General features: G+C 34.5%; 1 protein-coding gene across 2 annotated transcripts in view; it reads right to left on the reverse strand.

Moving 5' to 3' along the window:
• Positions 1-14671, reverse strand: part of LOC132130738 (whirlin-like) — an 81295-nt gene that overhangs the window by 16647 nt on the left and 49977 nt on the right. For both annotated transcript variants that reach the window (XM_059542532.1, XM_059542531.1), the window contains exons 5-6: positions 6422-6630; positions 4097-4133 (exon numbers count right to left, since the gene is read on the reverse strand). In XM_059542532.1, coding sequence (XP_059398515.1) covers positions 4097-4133; positions 6422-6630 — 246 coding nt within the window. The remainder of the gene's footprint in view (positions 1-4096; positions 4134-6421; positions 6631-14671) is intronic.

Raw genomic sequence — 14671 nt, forward strand, 5'->3', positions numbered from 1 at the left:
AAACACTAGATGATAGATAGATAGATAGATAGATAGATAGATAGATAGATAGATAGATAGATAGATAGATAGATAGATAGATAGATAGATAGATAGATATAGATAGATAGATAATACAAAAATGTCTAAAATGGCTTTCTAAAACTTTTTAAGATCAAGATCAGTGTCACCTTGCTTAGACTTTAATTAAAATGACAAATGCTTGAGTTTCGGGAGCTGCTGTCGGTTACAGCACTATCGGTCTCATTATCAGAGTTTTAATATGCTAACCGACGACATGGAGAGAATGACTAAGCTTTTCAACAGCACAAGGTCTTGGTTCTCAGATGATATTACTGTTTCGGCCTGACTATGGTCCATGTCGAAAATTGGAGCTTCGTTTCCTCCCTCTTGAGCTACATTAAGTCCTGCGCTTCGAAGAGCACGTCTCTCCCAAAGAGATGATAGATTTGTACACCTCTCTTTAGAACAGTGGCAGAGCGGAACATTCAATAGATGTCCTAAAGGCACACCAGAGATAAGCTCTCAGAAATATAAGCAAGCTTTCTTATATACAGACCAAACCAAACATAAAAACCATCTGTCAGGGCATGTGTCAGTAGAAGTTCAGGAAAAATGCGCTTTACAGTCCCTTGAAATGCTTTATTTTTTTTAAATGTTAAAACTTTTTTCTATACTAGTTAAATGTGTAAATTATGTATGGCACCTTTCAGTGTAATATTGCAGAAGCGAACCCTCCAGATGCATTTTCAGAGTATTGTCAGAATTGTTCAAGCTTTATATTTTACTGTGCTTTATTTACTTTGCTAATACTGTTGTGCTGAGGCCCCTGAGGACCACCATAGTTCTTGTCTTAAACGGGCAATGTCAATTTGGAGAATTCAATTACAGTAGCTTCAAAATGAGGGCAGCTGAAATGGGTTTAAGCTGAAATGAGTTGGCAAAGAGGGGGCTGAGATTCGCTTGGGATATACATAGATTTCACATCAGGCAATGGAAATAAGTGCCTTACTCAGCGAACATTCGACAAGGTCAGATAGCGAGGAATCCTCACCAAAAACTTTGAGGCAGAATTATTGTATTGCAGAAGAGAAAAAAAGTTCTCTTATATGACCAAGATCCTAGTTGTGATCCCACATCAATGTGACTTTATTTCTAGTGTATTTCTAGAAAGCTGAAATACAACCAGACGAGAACTCACTCTCAAATACTGTATCTGGATCAAAAATAAGCTTCGGCTGCAGTCAATGCACACAGATATGAACTGGTTTCTGTCTGTTGAATGTTTGTTAAAGTTTAGAACGTTTCTGAAAAGTTCAAAAGAACCAAAGAATAATTTTCTATGTTTGCACCCTAAAAAAGTTCAACTTGCTCTTACCTGACCTACAATTAATCAAAGCACATATACTGACGAAAACATAATGAAGCAGTTATATGATTATCAATTTATACGCTTGGGTTGTTCTGCAGGCAAACATTGGACAATCAGAGACTAAAAAAGTATTTGTTATATAACCATAAATATATATATTTTTTGTTAAGCAATGGACGTTTGTTGCAAAGTTTGTGCTTTTTTACTGCAGCTACTGTGATGAACTCAAGTAATTATAATATTACCTGTAATGTGAATGTTATTTCATAGGAACTGCATAACGTATCTGTGTCCACCTATAAATGCACGCTTATGTCTACATATCAGGAATGATTTATGAATTACTTTGCCTTTCTCGCATAAACTGATGTATGCAACTTATCAATGTCCTCCGAAGAATCATGGAGCTGCAAGTCTTTGGAATACAAAGTGAGTAGTTTACTGTGAAAGCTCAAAGCCCACAGACATGAGCCCAGGCACTTCATCTAACCGTGTCCTTTAGCCTGTCATTCCCACTGCATGCAATAATCAGCCCGTGGTAATAAGTTAGTGCTCACGCACTGCCCAGACTTTATAGGAATCCGTTGTTTTGTGCATAAACCTCGGTTTACAGAGGAGGACCTTGTAAAACCCTGTTCTTCGAGTGGGTCACCTTGCTTGTTTTTTTCCTTTTCACATTCTCACCTCATCTTGTCTTATTCTATCCTGTATTTTTTATGTCTTCTACTCTTGCCTTCAATTCTATCCATATTTTTTCATTCTTCACAAGAGTTATTCCTGTTATTAAGGCCATTTTCAAGTACAGTATATCTAGCGTATCTCTTAAAGAGATAGTTCACTCAGAAATGAATGTTATGCCTTCATTTCTCATCAAACGGTTTAAAGATATATGTGTTTTGGAATGACATGAGGTTGAGTAAAAGATGACAGAATTCTTATTTTATAAAAAAGAAAAATCTTTTTTTTTTATTGTATTTGAGTGTATGGATGTGTGTGCACATATATATATCTTATGTATATATTTCATTATTATTTGGTGTAGTATTGTAGAATATGTTTGGAATATTTGTTTTTATATTTCTCAAGTATTTTGTATTTGTTTTCTTTCAATGTACTTTCTGCATTCATTCAATCTTAGTATTGATAAAGCAAATAAACTTCAACTCAACTCAAAGCTCTTTTCTGATAAACTACTCCTGTAATACACGTCATAAATAATATACTCACAATTTTTATAGATCGAAATTATATCAGTTTGTTTTCACTTATCTAAACAAAGTGATCATTTTAAATAAATTCACTAATATTTTTGCTAATATGTGCCCAGATACTACTCTAATTAAACCGGCAATTTGCTAAAATTTATTCCAGGTGTTCCTTCATTTTTTCCTTAAGAACGTTTAAACGAAACATGTTTTTATTGCCAATGACTAACTATAATACTTTATTTAATCATGTTGATAAATAATAAGTGGAAGTACCTGAAAGTGTGGTACTGTATATGCTTTTATATAAATGCTTTCTTATATTACAGAAGCTTATAAGCTTATTCATTATCTAAAAGTCGCAGATCAAAAGATACCGCATGCCAGTCTGACCCTCTCATAAATATTACAATATAGCTCTACAACAGTCTTACAAACACACAGTGATGTTAAGAATGTTAAGTGCATGTGTCTTTTGCAGAAACCAGTCTGAATACAGATCAACTTGGATACCATCTGCCCAGGGGGACCCATTTCATCCCACTCTCTTCCATACTGTATATTGCCCTTCCTATGTCTTTCTGTTCTTCAGTTCTCCTCATTCTATTCACAAACGTCTTCTTTTTTTTGTAGTCACAGTACATTAACAGGTGTATGATTGCCTAGCTAGAGTAAGAGCCACAATTCCCACGTTCCCACAATTCCCACGTTCCCACGTTCCCTATCAACCGATAATGATATGGAAGCAAAAATGAACTGATCTGTGATTCTGACTCCTTTTCTCTTGTGATTAGTCTGGCTAAGGTAAGTTTTTTAGTTCAGGTTATCAAAGCACTGCAAATACGTGAGCCCGATCTATTATGCAGCTTAATCACTGACTATGGCTCATTTGCATAACAACAATATATCCTCACTATGGAGGACAAAAGAGAAGCACTTTGAACATAAATAGACCTGCAAAAAAAGATCCTGGAGGCATTTGATTAGGTCGCATTCCTGTTATTCAGTACCCTTTGAACTCTGCAACTTTTAAAACTGAATATATCTTTCATGTATTGCAGAGAAGTGTTCAAAAAGTAAAATACATTTTCAGAGGTATGTATGTGTCTTGGGATGAATGAGCAAAAATACTTTTGTAAAGTCTATAATCAATAATGTAGTACTCTAACTAATTATCTTCATTTAGCGGCTCAACAAATAATTGTATTTTTAATTACATTTTAATTGATTTAATTATTAATATAATGAATTCTAATTAATTTGTTTACATTTGAAAATTTGAAAGCCTTAAGATAAATATGACATGAAAATTAACAATGCATAGTGCTAATGAGCAAAGCTCAACTCTATAATGACAATAGATAAGGTACAACTATCCTAAATGATCCGGAGCTCGCCAGGATTTGCAGAGAGCCATTTAAAAAAACACTTTTACCTTTTCACTCACACTTTTAATGTTGCTAAAACCAAACAGTGGAGAACATCCTGTTCAAATATAGAAACAAATTAGCCTACTCACCTTTCCTGATGCTGATGCTCCCTGGTCCAGAGAGAGTCTGTGTGAAAGAGATAAACATGGAGAAATCAATACCATATACATGCTCTACATCCCCTTTGAACATCCACAAACAGATGTAGAGCCATACAGAGACTCCGACACGTATAAAACTTATCTAGTTTCTGGTTTTAGAGTTAAGCATTTGATCAGACCTGGATGCCTAAGGGAAAATGATGGTCCATTGTTTTGGTTTGATTAGAAGTGACAAAAACTGTTTAATTGTTTTCAGATATTTCAAATAAATACTTTTATTTAGAATTTTCTACTAGGCATAAAAGTTTTTTTATTGTGATAATATTTCACAATATTAGTGTTTTACTGCATGCACACACACACACACACACACACACGCACACACATATATATATATATATATATATATATATATATATATTACTATTATTATTATTTTTTTCAGCCTTGTTAAGCATATGAGACTTCTTTCAGAAATATTCAAAACTCTTATCGACCCAAAAAATTTCAACAGTGGGGTTAAATTCTTATATATCCCTACATGTTACATTAAATCACATTACATTATCACACAGATGAATGGTCAATCGCTGCATTCTCTGGTCAAAAATATTTGTGTAACGATCACTAAACTGTATAACTGGATATTGCGCCAGACAACCGCTTTCCAACATATATGTGTTTCATGTCTCTGTATTACTCAAGCATTTTGCAGTCATATCAAGAAATGCTTTTATCAACTTGTCAATTTGCTCAGTAACAATGACAGGTACAATACTTCCCTGTGCCAGTTCTGCCCTTGGATTTGGATTGAACTCGTACCCCAGACCACTAGGAGCTTGATAATAAGCTTTTATATAAAATGCCACCTTGCATTTTTCCCCTGGCATGAGAGCATAGCACCCGGCTCACCTCATCAGCTAACCTCCATTAACAAGAAGAGAACCAGAAAACTGGCACAAGACACATCCGAGCTGCTTTATGAGCTTCATATCAGCAGTGACTGGAATAATCCCATCAACAGACTCCTTTCAGTTTACAGTCCTCCAAGTGCGAATGGCCCGGAGGTTTGGAAAGATGCTGATTTAGAAATAAATAATTTTAACTCATCTTTTGAATAATCTGCTCTTAAAAACAGTAAATTGAACTAAGGCCTTAATTCTAATTGAATGACTGTGGCTGAACTGTACTGTACATTTTTAATTTATTAACCAAGATCATTGAGTTCCACAAAGACCTGTGCTGTATTTAAGAACAAATTAACAAATCAGCATAATTGTCTTCGGTGAAATAGTAGTATTGCTTAATGTACAATAGAGGGTGTCAGCATTTTATACACTTCTAGAAATGTACGATGATAGACTCTTAAGCCTGTGTTTTAAATTATTAGGCCTGTTTTTTAAAAAATGTAAATTTGCTGGAAATGTATTCATCCTTAGGCCATCCAAGATGTAGATGAGTTTTTTTTTTCTTCATCGAAACAGATTTGGAGAAATTTAGCATTACATCACTTGTTCACCTTTGGATCCTCTACAGTGAATGGGTGCTGTCAGAATGAGAGTCGAAACAGCTGATAAGAACATTATGATAATCCACAATTAATTCACACGACTCCAGTCCATCAATTAACATCTTTTTAGCCATTTTTTACTTCAAATCAGTACTTTTGGCCAAAAATACGAGTTGTCTACCCAAAACAGTCTGAATCAAGAGAGAAATCCACCAGATAATCAAGCCATTAAGAGGCAAAAACAGTCCAAAACAGTTCTAAACAGATATTTTGGTGAATTTTGATGTGAAAGGGCAACAATTATGGACTTTTTCCACTGGAAAAAAGCATTATTACAGATTATGGACTCGTATTTTGGCCAGAAGCTAAATTAAGGTTAGATTTAAAATGCCTTAATGGTAAATTTGTTTCTTACAAATATGCAGCTTTTCACATCACAAGATGTTAATTGATGGACTGGAGTCATGTAGATTCTTGGATTTAAGGATTATTTTGACATTTTTATCAGGTGTTTGAACTCTCATTCTAACGGCACCCATTCACTGCAGCTGAAGCGATGTAATGCTAAAGTTCTCCAATTTCATCTGATGAAAAAAAAACATCAACATCTTGGATTGCCTGAGGATGAGCAGCGCAATCTGACAAATCAGACAATCATTTTCAATATGATATGATTGAAATATTTATATTCAAAAACACTGATTCTTCCAGGAATTTACTAGCTTTCCCTTCTATTCATTTGATTCCTTTATCTCTCACACTTTCCATGTTTCCACACATTCTCATCACCCTCTTTCACTCACCCTGTGACACTGCTGCTGGCCGAGCTGTCTGTAATCTGTGAGCTTGTGATCCACTTTGTCTCGCCCACTACGGTGCGGGCATGTGGCAGTCGCCCGACATCCTTCACCGTCATCATCAGGTGCTGTGTAGACTTCAGCACTTGTACAGCCTCATCGTGTGGGATGCTGAGGAAACTTCGTCCATTAACCTCCAGAATCTGATCCCCGACCTGTGGAGATGATGGAGCAGAGAGAGGAGAAGATGGGTGGGCTGGTGGTGGTAGAGCAGGGCAGGAGGCTGGAGACGGAGCAGTCTGGATGGACATCAAGTGGTCAGGCCAAATTTGTGGAACAGCAGAGAAGGTTTTGATGAGATAAATAGAAAGTCAAAACTGCGATGACTGACTGAAAAGAATGCACCCATAGACAAACACATTTTAAATATTCATGTCCACCTTATAAAGAGAATATAAAAAGAGCACAAGTAAAATACATTATGAAGTACTTGCACAAAATAAGCCATCTCCAAATAATAGCTGTTTCTGAACTGCACATATAGCCTAAATTTGCAAATACAAACATAAAGACAATAGGCTAGAAATTTTTTCAGTTTTTTGGTATTGCTAACTAAAACTAAAACTGTTAAAAATTGTTTTCCTTTATTGAATAAAATCAGTTATTTGATGCAATAATACTATTTTATATTAAATAATTTATTTAATTCATACTTTTACTTAATATTAAATATTATTTTAATAGAATATTATTAAAACATTAAATAAAATAAAAAACACAATTACTGAAACACAAACTAAAATTAAAATGAAAACAGAACATATAAAAATAAAAGCTAAAATATGAATGAATACTATGATAGTATACAAATAAAACAAAAAGTTTTTTCCAAGCATCCCAAACATGAAGGTTCTTTTGCAAGGGTCCCTTAAAATATAAAGTAGCACAATATTTGTCAAAATATTCTAGACATTGTAAAGACAATAAGTTGCTTGAGAATTTAATGTCACGTCACTTATAAAATATCTGCTTTATGAAGGATATAATTATAATCAGAACGAAAATTATCTAATAATATCCAGCATTTAAAACTCTTAACTTACATTTTTTTATGTAATAATATATATTTTTAAATCATTGCATGAAAACTTTACTCAATATTCTAACATATATTAACAATAAGATACACTATACCTAAAATACACATGATAAAATAATTTATAAATAAATATGCATATTATTTTTTTTTAATTGCATTAAATTGAATCATCTACATGGTGTTCCAAATGCCTTTAACCTACAAACTGTATAAACACATTGGATAAAACATTTTTTGCTTCCTTATTCCAGTCCAGCACGTCACTGAAAAAGATTCAATTTAGATGGCAAGGCATGTAGCCCTGCTTTTACTGTAAATGTAATATGACTTCATTTCTCAGTACTGGATGAGAAACTGAACAGACAGCTAAAAACAGAGACATGCTGGAGCTTAAATTTAATCCTGTGCTACAAATGTAGTACATTTCTTCTAGATAGTTCTGACAGTCTCCTTATCTCCATTCATCCTCCCACTCGTTGATCTGCTCTTTATCTTTTTCCCATGCGCCTTCTGCTTGTCACTCATTTATCTGACTCATTGTTTCTTCTTTTGTCAGGCCTGCTCTGAGTAAACTATTTCTATTTGGAAACTCTTACTGTGGGATTAACTCGTCACAACAGCAAACTGGCTCCATTTCTCTTTATCTTGCTCTCTTTCTGTTTTCATCACTCATCTCACAATTTAATTCCAGCTGTCTTTATGGATCAATACCCAGCCTGCCCCTCTGCCCACCCAAAGATGCTTGAGGGTAATTAAATAGGCTTTGCAGCAATCATGATATTAATAAATTATGGTGTTTATCAATTTGGACGCAATATGGCTTTGTTCTCCCAAAGAACACAAGAGAGGTATTTGAAATCAATGCGGCAGATATGGGCTCTAGCTTTCTCAAGCGAAACAGCAGATCATTAGCTCAGGTTTATCTCCTGGCATTTCTTTTCAGTGTATCACTCCAAAGTGTTCAAACGCTTGAGATACCATATCTCGTCACATCAAAACCAGAAATTCTCAATAATATCCATTGCATCTTTTTTTTTTAATAACAAAACAGTGCTATAAATGGCTATAAAAATTGCAAAAAGAATAAAACAACTTGAACGCATCATAAAAGCACTCCACATGAATTGAACTGAAATAAAATAAAGCTATACAGGCTAAAGCTATAAAAGTGAAAGATGTATAGCTATATATGTTTTTGAAAACGAATAAAAAAAGCACATAACAAAGATACTTAAAAAAATAAAACGAAAAAAGGAAACTTAAAAAATTCAACAGTTATTGCATGATCAAAAACTGTAATCTAGATTTAATCCAATATGTCTTATTTAGATTTACTGTAACACCTAAAAGCAAAATTTGGCAACAGACAATAAAAATAATGATTTATATTTACAGAAAGAAATATTTAATCTTCTCTGAACCCCTCAACATCACCTGTCCTGCCCTGGAATCACGTGGGGAGTGGATGAAGATGAGTAATCCTCATGTTTACATTACAGTCTAGCTTCTTTCTTTCTTTTTCAAATCCTTCCATCTTTTTTTCCTTTCACTACATTTTGCATGCCCTGTCAGTAAAGGAACAAAAGCGTTTTGTAGCTGCAAAGCAACCGGCAACCATTCGGTTTCAAAATGAGCAAAGACAACTTAATGCAAATGAGCAGCAGCGACATGATGCTGTGACTACTGATGGGATACAGACAGTTGACTAGAACGTTGAGCAATCGACAAGAGTCCAACAGCAAATACTGGGAGGCCTCCAGAGATTTCATCGCTGTCAGTAGGAAGGACCTTGAGAGTGAATGAGGAAAATACTAGGTATTTGGAATAACGCCTGTCCCGACCACAGCATGCCTGAGAGCATTTCTCTCTTTCCTGCTTGTCATTGTGATGGAGGAGGAAGAAGATAATGGAAGAGAAGACAGCTTGGCTGCTTGTTTTCTCCAAATGGCTCTTATATCCGTACAGCAATCAGAAACAGTGGCTAATGCACACAGCAATCATGCTTTGTTAAAAATCCTTGTCTGTGAGAGGAATAACATCTGCTCTACTGTTACGTCAAACGTCAGAGCATAGTGCACCACTCATTCTTCATTTACCAAACTAGTTTAGCGGTTGCAGCTGTAAACCAAATACAAGATTATACATTTCCATCTTTAAACATGCTCACTGAGTCACCTGCGAGGTTGCTGTTGTGCATGAGTTTGGAGTGTGTGTTTAATACTATTTTTTAAAGAACTTTAAATTGCTTTAGATAGACATGGGGAAAGCTATCCATTAGCACTCCCATTCAACTCAATGGCAGTTGTTGTTTTTGAGTCGTAAACCCCATGTGAATGATCAATCTAGATATGCATTGAAAACTCATCCATAAAAACATCAGATGCAGCAGTCATGTAAAAAAAAAAAATATTATATAGACAACTTTTTAAGCTATTTTTCTTGATAAGTTTATCTGAATTTTTCTGACAGTAAAAAATGCAGTTCATTAGAAAGGGAACTATGGATTCTAAGAAACAGATAGATTTTGAAACTAAAACTAAAATAATACAAAGGTATAATAAAATAAATATTAGTCAAGTTTCATTGAATTTAAAAGTAAATAAAAAATACAATTTGTAGACAATGATGAATTATAAGCAATAGATTACTTCTAAAACTATAACAAAATTGCCAGAATACATTGCTACTTTTAAATTTTTAAATGAAAATTAACTAAATTACCTGAAGATATTTTAATATTTTCAAAAACGGTCATTAAATTGAATCATTAAACACCCTATATTATCTATATGTTCTTTATTCTATTTTACACTCTCAGAAAAAAATAATTTAAATTAAATTTTTTTAATTAAAATTACAAAAGCTGTGACTGGGATGGTACCCTTTCAAATGTTTGTAATATGTTTGTAATATCTTTAAATACTAATATATACCTTTAAGGAACTAATGTGTACCCTTTAGGAATACAAAGCTTTCTTTTAGTATTTCACATGATGTTATAAAAACTATACTTGTTGTCTTATCTTGTTGTAGTATTCATTGATAAATGTGGTCACTTGGATAAGAGATTTTACCTTTTTGTCTTCCAGTCTGTCTTGTCATCATTCTTTTATACTGGTTTTAATCATTGTTTCTGTCCTTCTTCCTCTCCATCTTTCTTCCTGCCATTCTCTAATGAAACGGTCATGCTCTGAATATGGACAAAGTGGTGTTTACCCCATCCATTCATTCATTTATTATTGTACTTAATGGCTGTTTAAGACTTATGGCTACACCAAGAGTACTTAAAGTTTGAGTAAAACTAATTCAAAGTGACAGGAGCAGCCATACAGACAGAGGCCCTTCTTCCGTAAAACTACCGTATTTGTCAATCACACAGAGGCGTTACCATTTCAAAATGGATTACAAATGTGCAAAAGTAATCATGTTCACACTCTAAAAGGCTTTTATTAGTCTGGAGGGATTTTTCTTGTGATGTATAGCCTCCTCTTCTGAAATACTGCCTAAGGGTATCAGCCTATGGATATGGCTATGTCCCGAAAGATCACAAGAGCTGAAAACTTGCAACTGAAAATCTCCCCAAATATCACAGTGAAAGTGTACGACTCTCCTGAGCAAAAGTTTCCACAGCAATGACTTTCTTCTCAACTCCTCAAGGACCAAAGTGAATTGGCTTTATGTGAAACAGGGTGGACAGCTGAATAGAGAAGGAACCGGCACTCGATATGACCGATAAGAATCCTGACAGCTTCAAACGTAAGAGCTATAAAATATTATTAAGGTGAAAAGCATGTTGGGCAAAGGTCAAGGGACATCTGACAGTACATCGCAGACATTCAGGCAATACTTTATGTCATTTGCAAGTACAAGAAAGCACTACTTTAAGAGTCTCTGAGGTCTTGTAATTAGGAATCTGGAAGGGCAATCTTATATGATTTTAGTTCAAATATCAGTTTCCAGCATTTTTAGCATTAGCTTAAAAATCTTGGCAAGTTTAATTGAATTTACTTCACCAAAAAAGAAAAAAAATAATAATAATTTTGAGAGAAGAGAACGATGGATTCTAATGACATTTTTATTTATTATTTAATTTAATTCACTTAACAGTTTAAAAAAGGGAATGACGTATTTCTTCTTTCTATAATATCATAAAATACAAAATTTCTCTGAATTAACTTGATAGTTTCAATAACACAATTTTACGTATGACAGTAATGATGTATTTCTTCTTTTATAAATAAATGAAAATAAATAATAAAATAAAATAAAATTTTCCTTTTTTTCAAAATAAAATTTTCATTAAGATAAAAAATGCGATAAAATAAATATTTATGAGAAAGCGAGAAATTGGCGTCTGATTTACTGAATGAAAAAAATTCAACTTTTCAAGTAACTGTGTCTGAATCTCCTGAAGGCCTCAGGTTGACAATATCAGCTAAAGGAGCTGCTGAGTTTCACTAACAACTCATTTAAACAAATGAAGACCTAAAACGCCTTTATCCTTTTTATGGGTTGTAGTAATTTGACTGTTACAAACTACAATACAGCTCCCAGTAAGTGTCTTATCATCCTGCAGCCAAGAAGTGCCTTAATTGTATTACTCATCATCCATTTAGTGCATTTATAGAAGAGCAGCCCAAAGTGAGACTACAATAGAGCGAGCACAGACCATAAGACATACTGTATACATACAAATTAAAGAATAACACTGCGGAAAAGCACTTTCGAGATAGGAGGACAAAAACAGAAACTGAGGCGAAGGCTTCAGTGAATATCTACAGATTGACTCTAGCTCTTCAGGGGTCAGTAAGGGTTTTGTGCTCTGTAACACTGAGGCTAAGATACCGCAGTGTGCAATCACATTCTTCCATCCAATTAAACCTCTACGAGCTGCATCCGCCTGCATCTCGGGTTCAACCTTCTAAACCCCAGGGTTGGAGATAAAGATAAAGGCAAGGAGTGCGATAAGACAACAGATATTATTTGCAAACCTGTAGAATAAAGTGCTACTGCGGTCATAATCTTTTCAGAGATAGGACTAAATTCATCCATCACGACTGTCCTGATGGAAGTGTGGAACAAACAAAGATATTTTGAAAAAAGTTGGGAGTCTAAACAATATTGGACTCCAAGAAAGAAACTAAGAAAGAAAGAAACGAATGCAGGCTTGGACATTTTTCAACAGCTCTTTTCAAAATGTAACAAGCTACTTCTTCCAATAAGAATGGGTGTCACAAAATGCTATATTGCTGTTGTGAATGTCAGACTGTATTGTAAACAGCAGCTTTACTGTCGAGTGAGCCAAAGTAATAATCAAACATGCTCTCTTAGACTGATCTCATACGAAACAGTGGAAGTATGATTCATTTCAGTCAATCAGTTCATTTGGACATGCAAATGAAAATGATTCACTGATTCATCTTTCTATTCCAAAATATTGTTGCTATGCATTATGTTTTTAACTTTGCTTTTAGTGTATTTCTACTTTAAAAAGTCAAATAATTGAACAAATCAAATTGTTGTCTTTTAGACAAGATTTTAGTCCCTGGGAAGAACCAAAACCATTAAATAAACACTAATTGCTCTGCTCTAAATATAAATTCTATCATCTGATATTTATTCTGATACGCAGTATTTTTATAAAGACATTGCCAAAACGTAGTGTAGCTAAATAGATATTCAAAAGAATTTGAGTTGGACATGAGAAGCTTGCCCGACATTCCATAACATAAAGTATTCTAACACCAAAATCTGTCTCTGCTATTAAAACGCCACATACTGGCAGTCACTTTATGATTTCTGATTTGAAAGTTAGAAATTCTGGCTTTCTCAGTTGAATGGAACACAGCATTAATATTTATGAAGTCCGGTAATTCCAAGATGAATCACTTCTGCTTTAAACAGAAAGGGATTTGTTGCCAATATTAATTTATACCTCTTTTCACACAGGTGAATATATATGGGCCTATTGAAGGCAACCTCTCTACAGACCCCCTGGCCATACATCAATCTCATGGGACCTGATGGGAAATAGATGGTTCATCCACCTGGTTTCATTGATCTGTGCATTTGTGTTTTTCTGCTTTTGGGGTCAGGGGTTCATCTGCTGCTAACACTATAATAGCCTGATCACTCTGAGTGCTGGGCTATTTGGATGAAAGCTGTTTTTTCACTCTGAAGTGGTGGCTCACACTCATGGGGGCTTATTTGCTCATTTTACAGTGGGATTCATAGCGACCTTGACAGTCGAGCTATAAAAAAAAGGATAAAAAGAAAAAACATACAAGTAGACTACACTAATCACACAATGCTATTATTTTTTTTATGTAGATTATATGTTAATGTACAGTATGTTACATTTCATACAGTAAATGTGCCATTATAAATGTGTGTGAATCTGCTTTCATGTTTGTGGATTCCCAAAGCAGCAGAGAGGCATTGTAGACATAGCTTCCTGCCAAACCACTGCCCAGAAATCCATCTCACATCTCTATTCTGAACAGACATATGGCCTGAAGGTAAAACATCCAATACTCTCTCCAACTCTCTCTCTCCATGAGTGTACCTGGATTGCCCTCCCATTAGACTGCCATATCCTCTCAATCCCATCATGAATCTAAAAGCTGTGAAAAAACCAAATTGGCAGCTTTAAACTTTCCCTGACACCCCATAATAATGATATTCACCTCAAATTGTGAAAAAAAAAAAAAAATTACAATGGAATAAACGTGGGATGTCTGGGCATATTAATCAACAGGAGAATAGCTGGAGAAAAATCACATGCATTTCCCGGTGGACTCTATATTTCTTTCTTCTTCTTTCGTGAACAAACTCATTTGAAGGAAGTGCTAATTTCAAAGCAAGCAGAGGTAAAACCAGCTGGACACTTTGGACAGAATATAAAAATATGTTTTTTCAATCAACAAACCAGCAGATTTGTGAGATGCTTGTCAGACAGCGTGCAAAGAATAGCTTATTTTAGCATTGATTCTGCATTGGCTTCTTTTATTTTTACACTGAGCTAATAATTATTAGATATTCCCCCAAAACTGCACCAACACAGAAACCTTTTTGCCTTTTCATAAAGACCTTAAGGAGTCCTTTACTAAGCTGTTTTCCTTACAGACCAATTAGCTGCTGCTCACAATGTAGGCAAA

Source organism: Carassius carassius, chromosome 47, assembly GCF_963082965.1.
Source record: "Carassius carassius chromosome 47, fCarCar2.1, whole genome shotgun sequence".
NCBI lineage: Eukaryota > Metazoa > Chordata > Actinopteri > Cypriniformes > Cyprinidae > Carassius > Carassius carassius.